This window comes from Corvus brachyrhynchos, unplaced genomic scaffold (genome assembly GCF_000691975.1).
Source record: "Corvus brachyrhynchos isolate BGI_N302 unplaced genomic scaffold, ASM69197v1 scaffold53, whole genome shotgun sequence".
NCBI classification, from domain to species: Eukaryota; Metazoa; Chordata; class Aves; order Passeriformes; family Corvidae; genus Corvus; species Corvus brachyrhynchos.
In genome coordinates, this window is record NW_008237681.1 from 6,408,849 (window position 1) to 6,427,425 (window position 18,577).

Sequence of the window (18,577 nt, forward strand, 5' to 3'; positions counted from 1 at the left end):
ATTTTAATTCAGTTTCATCCTTTGGATTTTTAAGCAGTAATTCCCCCTGAGTTTTCCTGCAAATAAGAACTGTATGTTGAAAGAACACAAACATGTGTATGCCTGTATATAAATGCATACAAGTTATATAGAAAATGTGAGCTTACTTTGTTTTTAAATGGTCACTTATCTAATGTTAACAACAGTAGGCATATAATGAAATGACAGTGAGAACAGTCCTTTGAAACAACTGCAGGAGGTTGGAAAGGAAATAAAACATTCCTGTATAAACAAACACTAATAAAGAGAATTCCTGCAGTAAAAAACACTGCTGAGAAACTCAGGGCAGCAGCTGCTGCCTGGCAGCCTCTGCCTGGAACCCAGCTTCAGGTGCTGGAGCAGAGTCCAAGAAATCTTATACTGGGCAAGTGAGGGGCTGTGAGACTTCACAAAGCACAGGTGAACTCAGGATGGGCATAAATCACAAAACAAGCTGTGTGTGCCTTCAGACCCTTCTACTGCTAACTTCTAATAGAAGAATTTTTATTGCCCATTTAAATAACATTAATTATACCTCTTACTCAGAACAGATCTCTAAGAAGAACTGAGAGCTGTTGTAATTAAGTAGAGACATTTTAAATAATTAATGGCTTTAATTTGGTATGTTTTCATTTTGTATGAAGTATATGTAAATATATTTTTTGAATGTATGGGTGAGAAACATATAGTATATCATCTCAGCGATTGATGGTAGTTAATCTTCTGTGTTTGTTTGCTCACATATTTCTAATAAAATACAGCTTTCTAATGGGAACAAGATGTTTCTTTCTCTTTAAACATTTGTTTGGATTTTTGACCAATGTGCATCTCAGTGTATTGTATTGCTTTCTGCTTCTAGCTAGTCTCTGTACTAAACTTTCTAAGTATTTCCATCACAAACAGGAACCCCCATTTTCTCTGTGAACAGCCTTATGAAATGATGAGTCATATGAGACTCCTGCTTTATAATGTGTTCAGTTAATTGAAATTTCTTCACATCTGAAAAATGGCAAGAAGATTCTGTGATGAATTCTGGTTTTGAGGGGAGTGTTTGTGATACCGAAAAAACAGGAGCAGGTTGTGCCTGCTCAGAACTCACATCTATGCATCAGCTTTTACTGTGGAGCTGAAGTGTCTTGCATGTAAGAAAGTCCAAGAATTGGTTTTTAGAAGGGCATTCTGTGAATAGCACAGGCCAGTGTGTGTGGTGTTACATTAAAAAGAGACAAAGCTTGTGAAACACCTTGTCACTAAGTCTGATCAAGTTTTAGTGAGGTGTTTTTAAAGGAGGAAGTGGAATGCAGCATTACCATATGGGACTGACTAGGAGTTACTTTGGTAAAGAATTAAATAACTTCTTAAATACATGAATATTCATGTTATATATCTAAAGAGATAAGAAGAAACTTTGCTGCAGGAAATGTACAGAAGCTCTTCCTATACAAAAGCTGATTCTACTTCTAAAGGATTGGATATTAGATTGTTTGATCCATTGATGTGAAGCCTGACTGATTCCAGAAATGGAGAACTTGGGAGACTAATTCTTCCAGGTGTAGTGTAAACTTGCTGCCAGTTGTATAAACAGTATCCACCAGCTACTCAAATATGATTTAAATTCTTCATATAGAAGTTGTTCACTGTAACTTAACTTTAAAGCTGAGCATTTCCTGTTCATTAGTGTGGGATGTTTCTCAGGCATGTCATCTGTAATGATTAATCAAATATCTTAGCTCCTTTGTAGAGGTTTACAGTGAATCATATTTTTCAGCCTCGATATAAAGTGTGTCCAAATGGTGTTGAATTCGTCTTCTGGTGTAGAAATAGATTCAAGATGTTTTAAATACAAATCTGTTTAATTAGGCATTTTCCTTCAAAATTGAAACGTTTAATGAGAGAAACTTGCCAGTCCAGAGAGGAATAATTCTTTGCTTCATGTCAGTAACACAGTATTTAACCTCTGCAAATGAGATTTTCAGATGTATTGAGTTACCACTCTTATTAGAGTGGTACAAACAGACAAACCTTCAGCAGAGTTATAGGATAATCTGACCAACATCAGCAAATTGCTGCTCAATACAGCAGGCTTATGGGCAGTAGCTCTCAAGAAGTTACCATTGCAAAGGGTAGAACTGAGAAGAACATTCTGCTTACATGGCATGGTGCTGCCTTGAACAGGAAATGAGAATTATTCTTTAGAGACTTTAGTATGAATTAATATTAGTGTGCTACTCAGGCTAACATATCCTCCTTCTCGTCAGGCTTAGTAAGCTCGCCCAGTACTATGCTAATGTGGATTTACTGTTCGCTAAACTGGGCAACCAAGCCTGGATGTCTGCATGGCAGTGGTTTGCTGTATCAGCCAAACACTGAATTTCTTTTGCAGTAATTGGGAATTTGACAGACAGCTTTTGTTTTGGTCACTCTTATTTCTTTAACATTGAAAAATTCTCATTGGTGTAGAGAGCCATGAATAATTACTTCAAATTTAAAAGTGTGAAGAGTTTTTAAAGTTTCAAAGGTTTTGTGTTTGAGTCTCCAGTATGATTCTTAGTGATAATGATTTTGTAGATCGTGTCTAATTTGCCATTTTACTTTTAGTGATCATTGCTTAAGATTGTAACCTTCAAAGCATAATTGAAGTTCTGCATTTCCTGCTGCTTTTACAAAACAAGCTAGAGGCAAGGTCTTGAATAGTTAGAGCTTACTGGAGTTATTCCTGGCACTTGCTGTGCCTAACATGCAAAGGATTGGTATTTTAGAACAGAACATCCTCACTGAAAGAGCAGAGAGAAGAAAAAAGTTCAATAGTCCTAATGTGCATTGGCTTCCAACATGGACACAGTCCTTAAAGAGGCTATTGCTGGGAAAAGCAAGATAGGATTTGAATTTACTGATTATTTGTAGTCATTTTCTGGATGAAAACCCTTTATGCATATGCAACATACCTTTGAACAAGACAATTTTCTCCACTTTGCAAGTGGTTAAAGCTACCTTACTGTGGGATATCCAGTATGCTATCAGAAAACATAATTTCCTTTGTCCAGCTTGGCCCTTGTACACAAGCTCTACATGAGGTAGATGCACCTTTTAAGTTCTTTGAATCTTCTTTAATAAAGGATGGATGGATATCAAAAACAGCGAAGAGAAAGTGTTTCTCATTTGTTTGCTACATGATGTAGGGAGGGCTGTCCCGTAAGTACCCAAGGAGCAGGACTCTTGTCTACTGCCAGTAGGACCTGAAAAGGCTCATACTGGTGTCAGGTATCAGGACAAAGGAACTGGAAGGTCACTGCAACGAATTCTTGCTGAAGAGCTTGCTCCAGAAGTTCAGGTACACTGTTTTGATTATGAAGTTTGAGGAGGTATTTTCTCAGGCCTGTGATATCAGCCTGTAGCTTTCTGTCTCCAAAACCAGTGAAATTCTGTTCTCTTTTCAATCTTTTAAAGTCCTACTTTATTATTATCATCCTTCCTGATCATTAATTTAAGTTCTGTTTGAATTAGCATGAAATACTAGTTATATATATATGTATATGTGTAATTATGGTAACTTACAAATAAATTACGTGATGCTGACTTGCTGTTTCAAAGGAGTGCAAATATCTTGCCTTAGTTGTTGCAAGCTTTTCCTATAATGACAGTCATCTTCTAAGCTTATCCCATGTCCACTTAGCCTAAGAAATAGTGCATATAAGATACTTTGATCCTAAGGTAATCGGCAGTTTTAGATGAACTTTTATCCTCACTATCAGAGGCTTGCTATTGGGTTTCTTTTGTGATCTGTGATCAGTGTGGGGTCTTTTCATTTTCCATTGCAGACTGTTGTTGGGTGGAAGTTGTTTTTACTCTCATTTTACTCTTGTTCTTCAGAAGAGATGTGTTCTGCAGGATTTTTCTTATCTAACAATTAGCCTTTGAATTAGCATAAATTGTGTTGTATGCTGTTTGAAGTTCAGAATGGTGCAAGGGCCTCTTAACAGAAGGGCTTTGCATATTCCAACTAGATGACCTTACTTTGTAAAGCTGTTTAACTTAACACACACCAGGAACATGTTTTGGCTTGCTCCAAGAAGAGGTGCTAACATTAAACATACTACCTGAAATGCCCATCTTTTCCTGTCAGCAAGACAATGCAGTCAGTGGGACAGATATGTTTTACATTGGTCGTTGTCATTTGAGCACTTGCCTTTGCAATGAAAAGGGCAGAAACCCCAGCTTTTCTGAACAAAAGTGTCAGTGGCCCGAACGTAATGTGCTGGATTTAAACTGTGATGGAGATGTGCATACCTTACCTAGTGTGGTGTGTGATCTTTCACTGGAGCATAAACAGAGCCTGTATTGTTTTCTCTCTTGGCATATTTTCTTATTTGTGTCCTCAAACATTTCAGATGATGACACTGTAAGATGAGGCAGTGCCCCTATTCCAGCCCACTCTGTGAGCACAGGCTGGGTTACATAATGTGCTCCACAGCACTGTACTCTCATTATGGAAAATCCATTGTTTCCTCATACTGCTTTTTTTTTTTCAGAAATAGTTTCAGATTATTTATCATTTTTCTTACCAGCAACTGCATTCTGATTAAAAGCTGGGGTTTTCTTCTTTCTTCTACCATACATACCAGGTAAATGTTTACAAATCATATAACTGGTGTTTGGGAAGGATAAAGCCAAGGGCAAGTATTTTCAATGATGTATTATTGTTTTGGGGTTTTTTGTGTTTGGTTTTTTTTGATGGTTGTTGTCAGGGTTTTGTGTGTTTATTTTTTTTAATATAGCAGAGTTCTGAATGCTCTAGAGGTTAATGGTTGGGTATTTTTTAATTTCAGTGGATTTTTTTTTGCTCTCTCCCCTACAGGGATCTAGCATGCTAACAAATACTCTTGGCCCTAAAAGTTGCTCTTTTTTTATTCCCGAGTTAAAGGAAGGAAAAGACATCCAAAGTGCCTCAGCTGCACTGTGAGATCGAGTTGCTCTTACCAAAGGGTACAGAATAGCTCTTTATTTGTTTTATGTATTGGGCAAGAATTCAGTAACCTTTATTAGTGATAAATGGGACCAGTTCTTGATGTTGGAACTTTTCCGTGAAAGGGAGCAGCAGCTCACAAAACCTGCTTAGTTATTCAGGTCCTTATCCAATATCCAAATGAATGCTTGAGTTTGCTCACAAGAAATCCTGGCCTTTATAATCCAGCCAGAAGCATTTATATGTTGTGTAAAAATGTCTACATAGCATGTAAAAATGTAGAAGCATGTTAAAACCTGGGTTTAGCTTTTCTTACAAGCTTTGCTTGTTCTGTACACAAGTTCTAGAACCTGACCAGCAGAATTATGATAGCAGTATTACAAAACCTGCATGGTACATAAAGGTTAAAGGGCATGAGAAGATGTGTATTTCCAAAAACCACTCTGACTCAGTACTTTCAAAAAGAATAATTGAAGATAAATGGTTTTGAGCTGAATTACTTGGAAGTGGAAGAATACAGAGATGCATAGTTGTTTCAAAATCTACTTCTTGAAATACTTGACAACGAGTCAAAAAGTCTTCTTGCTGTGAACCTCTTTAGTTAAGAGAAATAACAATGCAATGTCTACCAGAACACCTCAAGCACTCCTTGTTCTCATATGTGAACAAGACATACTCAAGTTCTGAATCTCACTTTTTAAACATCTTAACCACATCAAAAGAACTTGTTGGGGTTTTTCTACTGTACATATTTAAATGAGAATTTTTTACTCTCGTTCTGAATGAGACATTAGCTGGCTGTAAGGTCCAGCAATCATAATCTTAGATGGAGTTTGATGCTTAATAGCTGTTTCTTGCTCTAAATGTGACTGACTTGCTTTTGTGTGTCTTTCTTTTGGGGCCACTCTTTTAAGAGGAACAGGGCTTCAAACAATTAACACCTGAATGGTGTTTTGTACCTAATTGTTGTGATGTAGGACAGCATTTGAAGTTAACTCTTTTAATTAAAGATGTCTGGAATAGTGTTATTTAACAACATGAATTGTTCTGAACTTCAGGTTCCTTTTTTACCAATCTTTTTTTGTAGTGTAGTATCAACTTACATTTGAAATATCACTTTGCTGGGTTTCTATGGACATTAAGGTTTGGGATTCAGGAAAAGTTAAGCCAGCTAATTTTCTCCTGTCCTCTTCTTGTCAAGTTGTTCTACTCTGTGCCAAAGTTAAAAACTAGATTGTCTTTTAGACAAGAGTAGTTTGGATCCGATGTTTGCTCACATGACTTGAACTCTTGGTATTTTTTATACAGTTTTTGTAAAAGGTATTTTCTGGTGTTATTTAAAAATACTAGAAAGATACAAATGAGCTATCTTACTTGTTTATAAAAATGAATTTTTAATAAGAAGTGGTTGAATGTAAGTGAATGTTCCAGTACAATATGTCACTATCATATATGTATATAAATATATCTATAACGATGTTTTTCTGTACAGACTTAATTTTAAATTATTCCCACCAGATTGCTTTTAGTGTTCAGCATGTTAGAAATGAACCAAGCCTTCAATGTGTTTTTTGTTTATAAGTTTTTATATTGTGTTAATTGTATGCAGTGGTTCAGTAAGGATAGAGATTTTTATCAGTTTTATGTTTATTATTTGACTAGAATCATTAGCTCAATGGGAAATAAATTATTTTCCATGGATTTTAGTGCTTTTCTGTGAATTTGAGCTTTAAATTCAGTCACAAAAATTCCATTTTAAAAATGCCCAGAGGCATCATGCTAAACAAGGATGTTTTTGGAACTGCAGAGTATGTCCAGACAACAAAGCCATGCAATGTGAATTCTTCCCTGCTTCCTTCTTGGAGGGGAGTTGCACTTGTGTGCATGCAATGTGGAATGGTGTGCAAATAGATAGTGTCATTCTGCTCTCCCCTAGATAAAGGTGGAACTCAAATGTTTCACCTTTTTTCTGTAAAACTATAGATATTCCTCAGGTTTCATGTTAGGAAAGGAACTTGGTTGCCTGGGATGTTCCAATAGTCAGAAAAGGAAAGGACAGTTGTTTGGTTATGAAATACATTATAGTTGGTCATTGTTTTTATAGACGCTAAAATTCCAATTTGGCATATGTGATACTTTTTTTTCCCCCTTAGGCTTTCACCATGACAGATAACTTATTGTTCAGGAGAAGGAGGTTTTCTGACCAAGGTTCCCTGTTGTTGCTTTTACTCATTCATTTCTCATGGTGGGAATGTGAATATAGCTTGATAGTTTTTACAGCCAAATTTCTTAGCCAATTAAGACTGCCATAAGTAATGACATCAGAATAGATCAGATTTTTAAATTTTTGTAGTTTTTAATGCCACTCAGCATGGGTTTCTCCAGTTTTGCTCATCTCATTCACCTAGACTCAAGTTAAACTTCTGTCCTGTTTCTGAAATAAGCCCATATGCAAAATCTGACCATATGCAGTTGCTGAGTGTTTGATTTTGATATTTGGAAAATCAGATTTTGGAGTGGAAAGTTAGTGTCTCCTTTGCAATTATATAGCTAGTAGTCATTTCTTCTAACATGCTACAAGTATGGTGCTTCCTGGTTGTTTTGTGGGTCAGTGTAGAACTACTCAAAATTATCTTACCGTGGGATTTTATTTTTTATTTTTGTTCCTTGTGGCAATTTAGAAAATTGTGAGCCTGCGCTCTCGAGGAACGCGAGTGTTTAGAATGATTTATGTTCAGGTAAACTCTTGGTTTGTCATAAAATGGTGCTCTGGTGACCTTTTTCCAGGCTACTTTGTAGTTCTCTTCTGGCTTACCTTTTATTTTTTATTGTAACCTACAGCTGCTATCCAGTTTTTTTTAAGGCCTCCACAAACTCACAGTGCCACGAGTGATAGTCATGAGTAAATGATTTTGTGGTTTAATCCACGGTGTGGCAGTTTTTATTATTGTTGTTGTTAATATTATCATTATTATCAGGTAGAAACAGGTAAAGAGAATGCACTATTAAACTGGTACTGAAGACCTTAACTAGAAACAACAGTGGGGTTTGGCAGATTACAGCTGGCGTGACCCTTGTTGCTAAAACCACTTCTTTTCTGCTACAAGGTAAAGTCTCTTGAGCCAGTGATTGCTCTGTCTTAATGAGCAAAAGGGCAAAGATTCCTCCCTGGTTTTTTGTGATTGTTTGGAGGTCTAGATTTGCTCTGCCCTTCTAATAGATGGCTTGAAGAGGGTATGTTCTGAAATGTATTGAGAAGTGATAAGGTCTTACTAGTGAAAGGTTAATACTGGGCTTTCAAAAATGTTTCTTTCATATGCAGTACAAGTGTTCATACAATAGGAGCCATGACAATTAGTTCAAGAAATTAATGCAGTCAGTATGACAAATCTAATAATTTCAACTGAAATGTAGCTTTTGTGTGACTTCAAAGGATACATTGTGGTTAGCCATGTAATATGTATTATTTTTGTGGTTACTGTCATGCTTTCTTCATATTTTAAGCATGCAAGAGACCATTAGTGTAACATTAGCTTGCTCTCTATATTGCATACACATCTTAGTTTTGAAACATGGTGAGAAATACGGTGAGAAAATTTTTGCTTCCAAAAATTATGTCAACAAAATTAGTTAGAAAATTGTTAATTTTTGACAATGCAAAGTTCTGAGAAATGATTTAAAAATACAAGAAAAAAATCCAAAGAAATAGGAGATGAATTACAGTTAAGGTAGGGTAGGGATACAGTATTAATTTCTCACATATTTACAAGTCTTGAAAGTCTGGTACTTAATCTTCTAGTTTCAATTCACTAATTGTCAAATGCTAGCTATGCATTTTTAAGACCCTGTTGTGGTTGAACACACTTCCGAAGAGTTAGTCCTCATGTCTGGAATCAAGTACCTAAAGTAAACTTCTAAGAAGTTTAAAGTTGGAATGTACAGGCCATATATTTACATGGGGGGTTTGTTTTCATATGGGAACAAAAAATTTAGTTAGACAGTTATTCCACCTGAGGAAATGATTCTTCTAAAAACTGTAGCAAAATTCGTAACTAAAATTTGTTTGTTCTAATGACTCCTGAGAGTAGCGCTGGGACTTCACACTGTGGTACTAAACACTATCAAAGGATTGGAAATGCTTTGTAATAATTTCTTACACATTTTCTACCAACTCAGGAGTTACACATCATCCTGGTTGAAAAGCCATGTCTCTCCAAACTAACTGAAAAATCCACTAAGAATTACATTTAAACCCAGTTTCAGTTAAAAGTTTGTTAAAGCTACTGCAGGGTATGTTGGAATTGAAACTCGTTTAAGATTTGTGATTGTGTATTTAGGATTGATTTCTACCAGGAACAGATGGTACTAGAAGCAGACAGATGACAAGTCCTACAGCACAAAACACCTATTAAATGATATTTTGTAAGTGTGATCATGAAATAATGAGAGTGTATAAAGTGTTATTGCAAAATTTGGTTTTGAAGAGCAGATAGGCTATAGAGTTTTTATGAAGGGGAAAGTTGCATTCAGTCTATTTCAAAAAATACTTTAACTCAAAGATTCCAGATCAGTAGATGTTGAACTATTTGAAGGGCAAATTGAAGTATTCTAATATACTCTTGGGGAAGTCATAGACTGGTTATGGCAGTCTTACTGGATATGCATGGGATAAGGGATCTGCCTTTAAGTCATCTAGTTCTTGAAAACTCCCTGTAGTTGTATGTGGTTGCTCTAAATCGATTACTGAGACAGAACCCAAGCCAGGAATAAATTGTTTTATCTCAAAGGACACTTTAAAAAGAGGTAGGTTTGAAACCTGTATCTTTAAACTAGCATAGCTTTGTCCATTGTAGAAGTTTTGATCCATTAAATAAACAATGAAGCAATTAAAGCTTTTGGTTTAGGTCGAAAGAGACAAAGGTGGCATTACCATTGTTCTAGGTTAGGAGAGTTTATGAAGAAGTTCACAGTGCCACTATCCATGTCACTTTATTCCAAATTTGGTTTTAGCAGGGTCATAAGGCCTTCTCCTATGCATTTCGCGTGTTGCCATCTTATGCAAACTCCTGTGTAGATTAAATGCTTGTGAAACTTGATAAATGGAAGTACTGGGAATGGCAGGATTATGTGTTTTTCACGTAATGCAGCCCAAAGGTACATACAGATATGGTGCTGGGGCTTTTGTAACTCGGAACTATCATTCTGAAAACTGATTCCTTAAGAACTGAGCCCCTTTATTGCTTTTTAGTTTAATGACAGCATTGACCAATATCTGGAATTAAACTTGCAAGTTTCTTGTTGGGAATATAAATTCCTTTGTTGTTTCTACTGGAAATAACAAGTTTAAAAAAGTTGAAAGTTCTCTTTCAACCATGTATAACCTGCTTAATGCAATCAGTGTGATCTTTTTCCTTACTACCATTACAGCTGATATAGAGCTGTAATAGTCCCATTTGCCTTGCAGGTTTTTGAACTGGAAAATGTAGGTGCCACAACACTTGCTTTTCTGTGTTGTCAAATATTGCTGCAACACTGCAATACTTGGAATTAAATAGTACCAACAGTGTTAGATTTTACATTCTGTGTAACAGTGACTATTACGTACAAAATCCCTTCTCTAGTGAAACTTTTCTTTTAGTGTCATTTAAGTTTATGAAATTAAAGGAAGAATGTTAGAGCCAGTATTTATATTAGTATGGTAATATCAGTGCTGTAAGATGTCGGCTGCCAAAGTTCTTTGTTAAAGCTAAAAGCTATCTTACTGTTGTTTAATGTAGTCCTTTATATGCAGCAGTTTGTATCTGCAGATGAAAGTCGTTCATCAAATTATTCTTTCTTAATAAAAAGTAGTTGATCTGTTCAGCAGTACTTTAGTAGCATTTAAAACACAGAATTATTTTTAATTTTAATCAGATAACATTTATTAAAATTCATTAATTAAATGTAAGTCTTCAAATGGAGCAAAATGAGAATTTTCCTTTAGTGGAAGTAAAAACTTCTTCATGAGAGGTTGCTGAATGCAGCATGTCTGCTTCTTTTAACAAGTTCTGAAAACCAGGTTTTTAAATACAAAACCAAAAACTATTGCACAGACAAGTTAAATTTTAAAAATATTGTTTGGAAGCATCAAAAAAATGCCAGCTATGAAACTGGAGGGGAAAGAAAGGCCAGGGCTTCTGTCAAAGCACCCTCAGCATGTGGAATATTTGTGGTCGGTAGATACCCTGGGGCTTGGGATTGTTGAAATACCAAACTCCGGAGTTGACCCAGAAAATGACAAGCCCCGAGTGCCCCAGCAGTGCTGCCCTGGTGCTGCAGAGAGCAGGGACATCTCCAACCTCCTGCATACATATGCTCCCAGTTTGTACTCCCTGCTGCAGAAGTGGGAGTTGGGCTTTGAGTATTTTCAATTTCTCAGCTTAAGAGCAGCAAAACTGAAATATTTGCATGACTGGAAACTCACAGCTTGGAAACAGGAGTGGTGGAGTGGAAATGTTTCTTGTGTTTAAGCTGCTTTTATGTTTGTATCTTGGTGATTTCAGGATGCTCAACAATTTTGTTACTAGAGGTTGGATTTTTTTGAGAAATATGTCTGAAATTCATCAGAAGTTTGGACCATGGATGTTTCAGGGGAATACATTTGTGGCTTGGTGATTAGTGTATTTCTACATAAAGATCTCCCTTCTGTCCACTGTTTTATTGAAAGATTTCTGATTCGTTCTGTCACATTGGTTACTGATAGGACTGAGTTACTGTGTTACTGAGATGTTAAAAAAAAACCCCAAAACATAACAAAGTTACCAACAACACAAGTGTGATGGAACCTTTTTATAATAATCAGTTTTGCCCTTTGAGTGGGGAACGCAGTTTTTGCTCATGTTCCTGTCTAAATTCTGTCTCTACAGAAGAATGTGCTCATGGCCCATCTTATTTTCTCTAATACTATGATGAAATTGCAGACAGGGTACTATCATATTGTGTTCCTTAAGCTCTAGTTTATACACTCTTTAGCATTACAGAGTTCTGTCCTCTGTACTGGAGGAATGAAAACAGATTTTCATTGCTGGCTGGTCTTTACTGTCTTTCAGCTGGAGAAGCAAGTTTAATATTTGTATTGCTTTTCTTTTTCCCTCGTGCTTCTAGTATTTTTCTTCTTCCTTTCCTTTTTCTTCCCCGCCCCCTCCCCCCCCCCTTTTTTTTTTTTTAATTTTTTTTTTTCAGGATAGCAAGTCCTTGGTGCCAGGGGCCTGTCTTTTATTATCCTAGATGTGTAAGCTGCATTTGAGACATCCTGGCAAGAAATTGGTGAGATACTATGTGGTGTTAGTGAAAAGTGTAGCATTGATTCCTTCGGGTGCATCAGTGTCAGGTTTGCACTGCTCAGTTTGGAATTTCTTGCGTGTAATTCAAAAAATTTTGTTCGGAAACCCTGCTAATATGGTGAACTGTGTAGCTTTGACTTTTTCTGAGCAGGGACTAAACAGGGAGTAGGTTGGTTGGGGCAAGGGGTTGTGTGTGTGGTGGTGTTTTCTTAGAGGGGGTGGTTCAAATGTTCTGAATTCTGAAGTTGTCCTTTAAGTTTTAGAAGAACTTCTTGGGTCTCAGCTCCAGTTTTGCTATAAGATTTTTCCTGCCATGAACTCTAATTTTATTCTTCTGTGATGCTAGCTCTTGAGTCAGGATTCACTAAATAAGGTTACTCTAGCAAGGGAGAAGAATGCTTTTCACAATAAAATGTCAATAAAAAATGTGTGTTAATTTTATGATAGTCGTGACACAACTGTTGAATTAATAGAAATACCTTGTCACTTAAAATTTCTTGCTGCATACAATCTTGATCCCTCACCCCCAGTGTATTTGAAACTCTACTAAAAAGATCCAGACATCCAAGCAGAGCTTAGACCAGAACCAGGATGCTGACTGATTATCTGTCTCTTTTCTGATTTCTCACCGGCCTTCCCTCAGAGAGCAAACTGGTTGGTTCTTGTTCATTTTTATCACCCACTGTGATGTGATCTTATTTTTCTGATTTAGCTGTATACTGGTGCAGGGAAATTGGCACTCATCCTGAAAGAGTTGAGAGATGTTTTTTGTTAACCTTTCAAAAGAGAATCTTCATTGGTATATATTGTGCATTGATAAATAGGATCTCTTACCTTCAGAAAGACCTTAGATCAGCTTGAACTAATTAAAAGTACTGGGTGTTACTTGCAGAGTGGGTTTTTTGCAAAATAAATTTCACCTCTATCTTTTCTTCACTTGTTTACAGTAAATGAAAGAGTTGAAATTGGATTCCACTATAGCTTCTTTTCTATTTTCTGTTAAAATAATAACTTCTGAAATTGCTTTAAACTTCACAAAGAAAATGTTTCTCGCTAATTGTTGCATATGACAATAACACAGTTTCTAACTGTGTAGGACAGACTCGAGTTCTTGTCTCTGGAGACAAGTGAATGGTGATTTATGACTGGTGGATTAATCTAAAGATGTGATGAGCATCCTGTGTGCGTCAGGAAAACAGGGGTTGACTGTGTAGGTGTTAAGAGCTCCTTAGGGAGAAGCATGCTTGTGCTAGTAAATGTGACTGATGTCTTTAGAGTAATTAGTCCTAGTAAATGTGACTGATGTCTTTAGAGTAATTATGCTTTTTTTAAAAATATAAAATGTACAGTATTTGGAAGATGAACTTTTATGCAGTGTTTTTCATAACATACAAAATGCTAAACCATACTTTTTTTTATTTTAAATAAAACCTTTTTTCCCCCCTCTTACCACAGGATAATGAGAAAAGGACCCCTTTACATGCTGCTGCCTATCTGGGAGATGCAGAAATTATTGAACTACTTATTTTATCTGGTATGTTCTGTTCCTGTTAATGGAAAACAAATAACTATGCGCATCCAAAGAAGTATTTATGTACATCTTAGTTTGTGTAGCTTTTATTGAGACATTTAATGTACTTGAAAGTAAAGATGCTTGTACTGAAATTTCGGGTTCCAGACTTATTAGTGTTACAATACTGTGTAGTTGTGCTCTAAAATATTTCTTTGTAGAAAGCTTTCTCAGTTGTAGCTATTTTTATTTGTAGCTTGATCAGCTTTCAATAGTTCAACACTAGTTTAAAGAAGTAGTAGTGTGTATGTTATAGGTAGATGTTAGCAGCATTGCTGTCATTCTGAAATGCCCTTCAGAAATGCAATTACATTTGAATGTAGAAGATGACATCCAGAGTTGGTTGTATTATTTTAAGTATCTTTGCCTGTTGGCTTAAATGCACAGAATATGATTAGGACCAGCTGAAAATGTTGAAATCTCATCTTTTTTCCCTATTTATTTGTACTAAGAAAAATTCCAATTTCTGTAAAACAGTATACTTTGGGGTTTTTAAAAAAAAAAAAAAAACCAAGAAACTAAACCAAAAACCTGAAGAAGAACGTCATGACTGAAGGACTGAATTGATTGTCTTTGATCTTGGACAGACAGGTAGCTTGCAGCTGAATCCATAATACAGAGCTTTAAGCTTATATAGAAGGATGAAACTGAAGCAGTCCCACAGAACTACTTTAATCTCCAGTCTGCTTAATTGCACACCTTACCTGTGCAAAGCTGGCTACTTCCACTACCCCATCAACCCTTTATAACAAATTCTGCTTTAAGGACATGCCACTTTTAGGATTGTAGGAGTTGCTTCCAGACCTTCAACTGAAATTGCTAGGCATAATTTAATTTGTTATAATTTTAGGATGATGTAATATTTTCATTATATATATTAGTTATACTCTCTTTAATTATATATACATATCATAAATATACATGATGTGATATTAATTAATATAGCTATCTTATGAACATACTCTATAGTGACATTTTGTTCAAAAAAGTTCACTTTTGAAGAGGCGCAAGGTTTGAAAATCTAAAAAAGTGCTGTTTTTCCCTAACAAGAAGAAAGGCAAGTTCTGATGATTCTTGAAAATATATAGTGACCCTTTTCAACAACTAACAATGTTACAAACTTTGCAAAGTTGTAGTCAGCTACTTCTGAGAGTGAATCTTCAGTGGTTTGGATGAGCACAGTCCATTTACCAGAACTGTCATAGAACAATATACCCCTCTCTCAGGCATAGGCCTTATAAAGAAGGGAAATTCTAGTTTAGGTGGGAATGAAACAAGACCCTGACTGGTGGGCAGTGGTAGGAGAAGTAGTATTAGTCCTGCTATTTGGGCACATGGCATGGGTTTAAGTATAAGGAAAAATGGAGAACAAAGAAGGGAGGTAAGAATTAGGGCTGTACAAATAATCCAAAATGGAGCAGTTGCATGGAGAGCTTGTGGGTGCTGCAGTGTCTGCAGATTGTTCAGGGATGATGTGAGACATTGATATGTCCCAGACAGCATTTTTTTAATTAAAATCAAGATTTGCTTACAGCAAAACAATGCATTGGATAGCTGCAAATCCAAAGATTTGAAAGCTGTGGCAATGTCAGTCCAACCTTGCTGTGCTCACATGCTGTGCTCTGGACTTCAGTACCATGTTGTGCCTTGCTGGAGAGGCACAGCCTCCTGAAAGTCCTAGGAAGAGGCTGCACTGGGAGTGAACCAGGGTGGTACAGTGAGGGATGCACAGGTAGGTGTGAGTTGTTGACACATTTGTAATTGAGTGAAGAGGGACATCAGTTGCAGGATGAAAGTGATGTCTGAGTGTTCAGGCTGTTCAGTTTGCGAGGCTATGCTGTACTTGGGCACAAATCTGTATTACCTGCCTGCAAGCAGTAGTTTTAGGCAGTCACCAATTTAGTCTTCTTCATTTCTGGATGCTGGATTTGAAATCTTTGTGGTTGGTGAAGTGTGAGCACTCAGCTGTATCAGAAGTGCTGAGCCAGCTGCTTCTCAGAGAAATCAGGTCTAAGTGTCTAAAAATGCACAAGCTATGATTTGTCTTTTAGCTCTCTTAATTGAAAGATGGGGAACAGAGGTTAAGTATATTTATCCTCTCCATTTCATATATTTATCCTCTCCATTTCATAAAGATAAGGAAAATTCATCTGTTGTGTTTCAGCTGGAAATCAAATCTCTCCTTTGAGACAGATGTATAATGTTACATACTAATAGATGAGCATTAGGGAGCAAATAAAGAACATCTATTACCACAGCAAGGCTTGAAAACTGTTGTGTTGTAAGACCTCTTTTTTAAAATTGAGGAAAGTGGTTTGTTGAATAAATAGCATTTCTGTGCAACCATCTCCTCTGCAGTAAATTTGCATGTAAAAATTGTGTATGTGACTTTAACTGACCTATTGTAACATACCTGCACAAGGAATTGAATGAAGTATAGACTGCTTTCATCCTAGCATTTCTCACCTTGTGAAAGCTTGTCTTTGCAACTTGTAATGTCCTCTAACATAGCTTTGCTGGGATGTTACTAGGAACCACTTTACAGTTTTTCTGCTGTGCAAACTATTCTACAAAGACTGTTTCCTTTGATGTTTTTATTCCTTCTTCAAACTGGACCTCAAAATTATTGAAGTCACTATTAATCTTTCCACTATTCAGTGGCTCTTACTTGATTCTTTCTCATTATTCTCTATTCTTAAAGTGTTATTATACACTACTTACACATAGGGTTTTTTAATTTGACTGGAATGTCTTTTTCATCCTGCTCCAGGGGATCCACATTGCTTTCAAATATGTATTGTGGATCATATGTTGCAGTCACAATGTCTTTATATTACTTTGCTATAGACCTAAGTAACCCATATTGCACATGCTGAAGATAAAACTGATTGAGCCTTTTTGCTGACTTTTTTGGAGTAAGTTTTCAGTCTTTAGAGCATTCTTACTTGGTTGTTGAATTCTTGAGATATTTTCCTTAAATCCTAAGGTTGCTCTGTGACCTTTCCCATTGTCTTTTCACCTGGACAAGGGATCTGAAGGTGGTGGTTTGGATACAGGCTCCAAACATCAAAGAAAATTGCTTTACCCAGTTTGGGCCTGGACATTTAGATTGCCTTTTTGTTTTTTATTTCAAGACTGAACACTAATAAACTTGTCCCCTGCAGATGTGAATGTCTTACCAACAGATTTTTCATACCACTGTGGTCTGTGGAAGTCTAAATTTTCAAATCATCTCTCACTGCTGGATTGTAGCTTGATAAGCAATTAGCATTCCTAGATTTGTTGTGTAGGGAGGTGACCAGTAAATAAAGAGGAGGCATGAAGATTATTTATAACATCCAGGGGGATAGAACAGAAGTTTATATTTTAGTCACTCGAGAATCATAATTTTAGAAGCCTTTTCCTTTTTGTATTACTCTGGGAAGAGTAGTAACACTCATCACAGTTGTTCTTTTTATGACCTTTGTACAGCTCTGCATCCTCATGCACAAATACATCTGTCTACTTTGCATAATTGCACTGACTTTAAGAGTGTAAACAATGGGAAACTACTGAGAAGTAGAAAAGTATAATAAAGTCTCAATTAACTGAATGTCCAGCTTTTTCTTCTTTCCAAGAAGTCCTGATTTAAAAAATCAAACTCTTCTTTAAGTCCTGCAAATGAAGTGTTCTGGTGAGGCTTCTTGCTTTATAAAAGAATCATTCTGTCCAGTTGTCCCATGATTTTTAATACCATCAGAGTCTACTGTGCCAGGAAGTGTCACATGAAAAGCAGAACAGATGAGTGTGATCACAGAATGTGTTCTTTTGATTACTAACTTTTTCCACTTATTTTCTAAAATTAACATGCAGATGATTATTGCGTTCACTGAAATCAATGTAATCCACAAAAATCAACATTTGAATTGTTGGTTGTTTTCTTCTGAATAGATTTGGTTACTATATTGCATTGATACTTAAATACTAACACAACACATTGATGTTTGCTTAACCCAGTATTTTCTCTGCATGAAGCTCAGTGTTACATGAGTATGGCCAAACTCAATCTCATTAAGGTTTGGCAGCCCCCGAGTTTTTGTTTCCTCTGGGTCAGCTGAAAAATGTAAGAATTATGCTGATGCTGGAAAGCTACCATTACAGTAATAACAGATTTTGGAAGCCAGTAAAGACCCTTCAGTGTTACACTGCTCTACCTGTATTTCTTCCATCTAATTATGAATCCCTGTGAGTATTAGAGATCCATGCAATGACAGTCACACAGCTCAGCTGTTGAAAGGCTCTTGCTATCTCAGCCCCAGCCGAATGAAGCTCCCTTTGTTTGGATTGCAGATGTACCCACGCACTGAAGGCGTTTCACAGGGGCCCCTTTGACACTGACTGGATCTTTCGACCTCTTCCTCTTCTTTTGACAGCGATGTTGGCTGATGTTTTTCAAACTGGCCTAACTTCCCCCTGGCAGCAGTAAAAGTCAGTTGCTGTGGAGAAAGTAGCTCTGATGTTCTTTGGGAGAGAAAATTAAGCTGACTCAGGAGAAGATAGAATTTCTCAGTAGCTTGAGTCAGAGAACCTCATGTTGCTCGCTGAAGCTCAAGGGGATGGCAGCTGAGAAGCAGCAGAAACTATGACATTCTAAAAGGAAATTGGCTTATACTGACAAATCAGTAAAATCCTGGAAGGATCGGTTTGACTTGATTGTGGATTTCC

The 18,577-nt window shown here is 36.5% G+C and overlaps 1 protein-coding gene across 4 annotated transcripts in view; it reads left to right on the forward strand.

Annotated features, from left to right (window-relative positions):
* Positions 1-18,577, forward strand: part of ANKRD28 (ankyrin repeat domain 28) — a 94,916-nt gene that overhangs the window by 28,406 nt on the left and 47,933 nt on the right. For all 4 annotated transcript variants that reach the window (XR_001861332.1, XM_017732151.1, XM_017732152.1 and 1 more), the window contains exon 3: positions 13,759-13,837. Coding sequence is in view for 3 of the 4 variants with exons in the window: in XM_017732151.1 (XP_017587640.1) it covers positions 13,759-13,837 (79 nt within the window). In the remaining variant the exon portion in view is untranslated. The remainder of the gene's footprint in view (positions 1-13,758; positions 13,838-18,577) is intronic.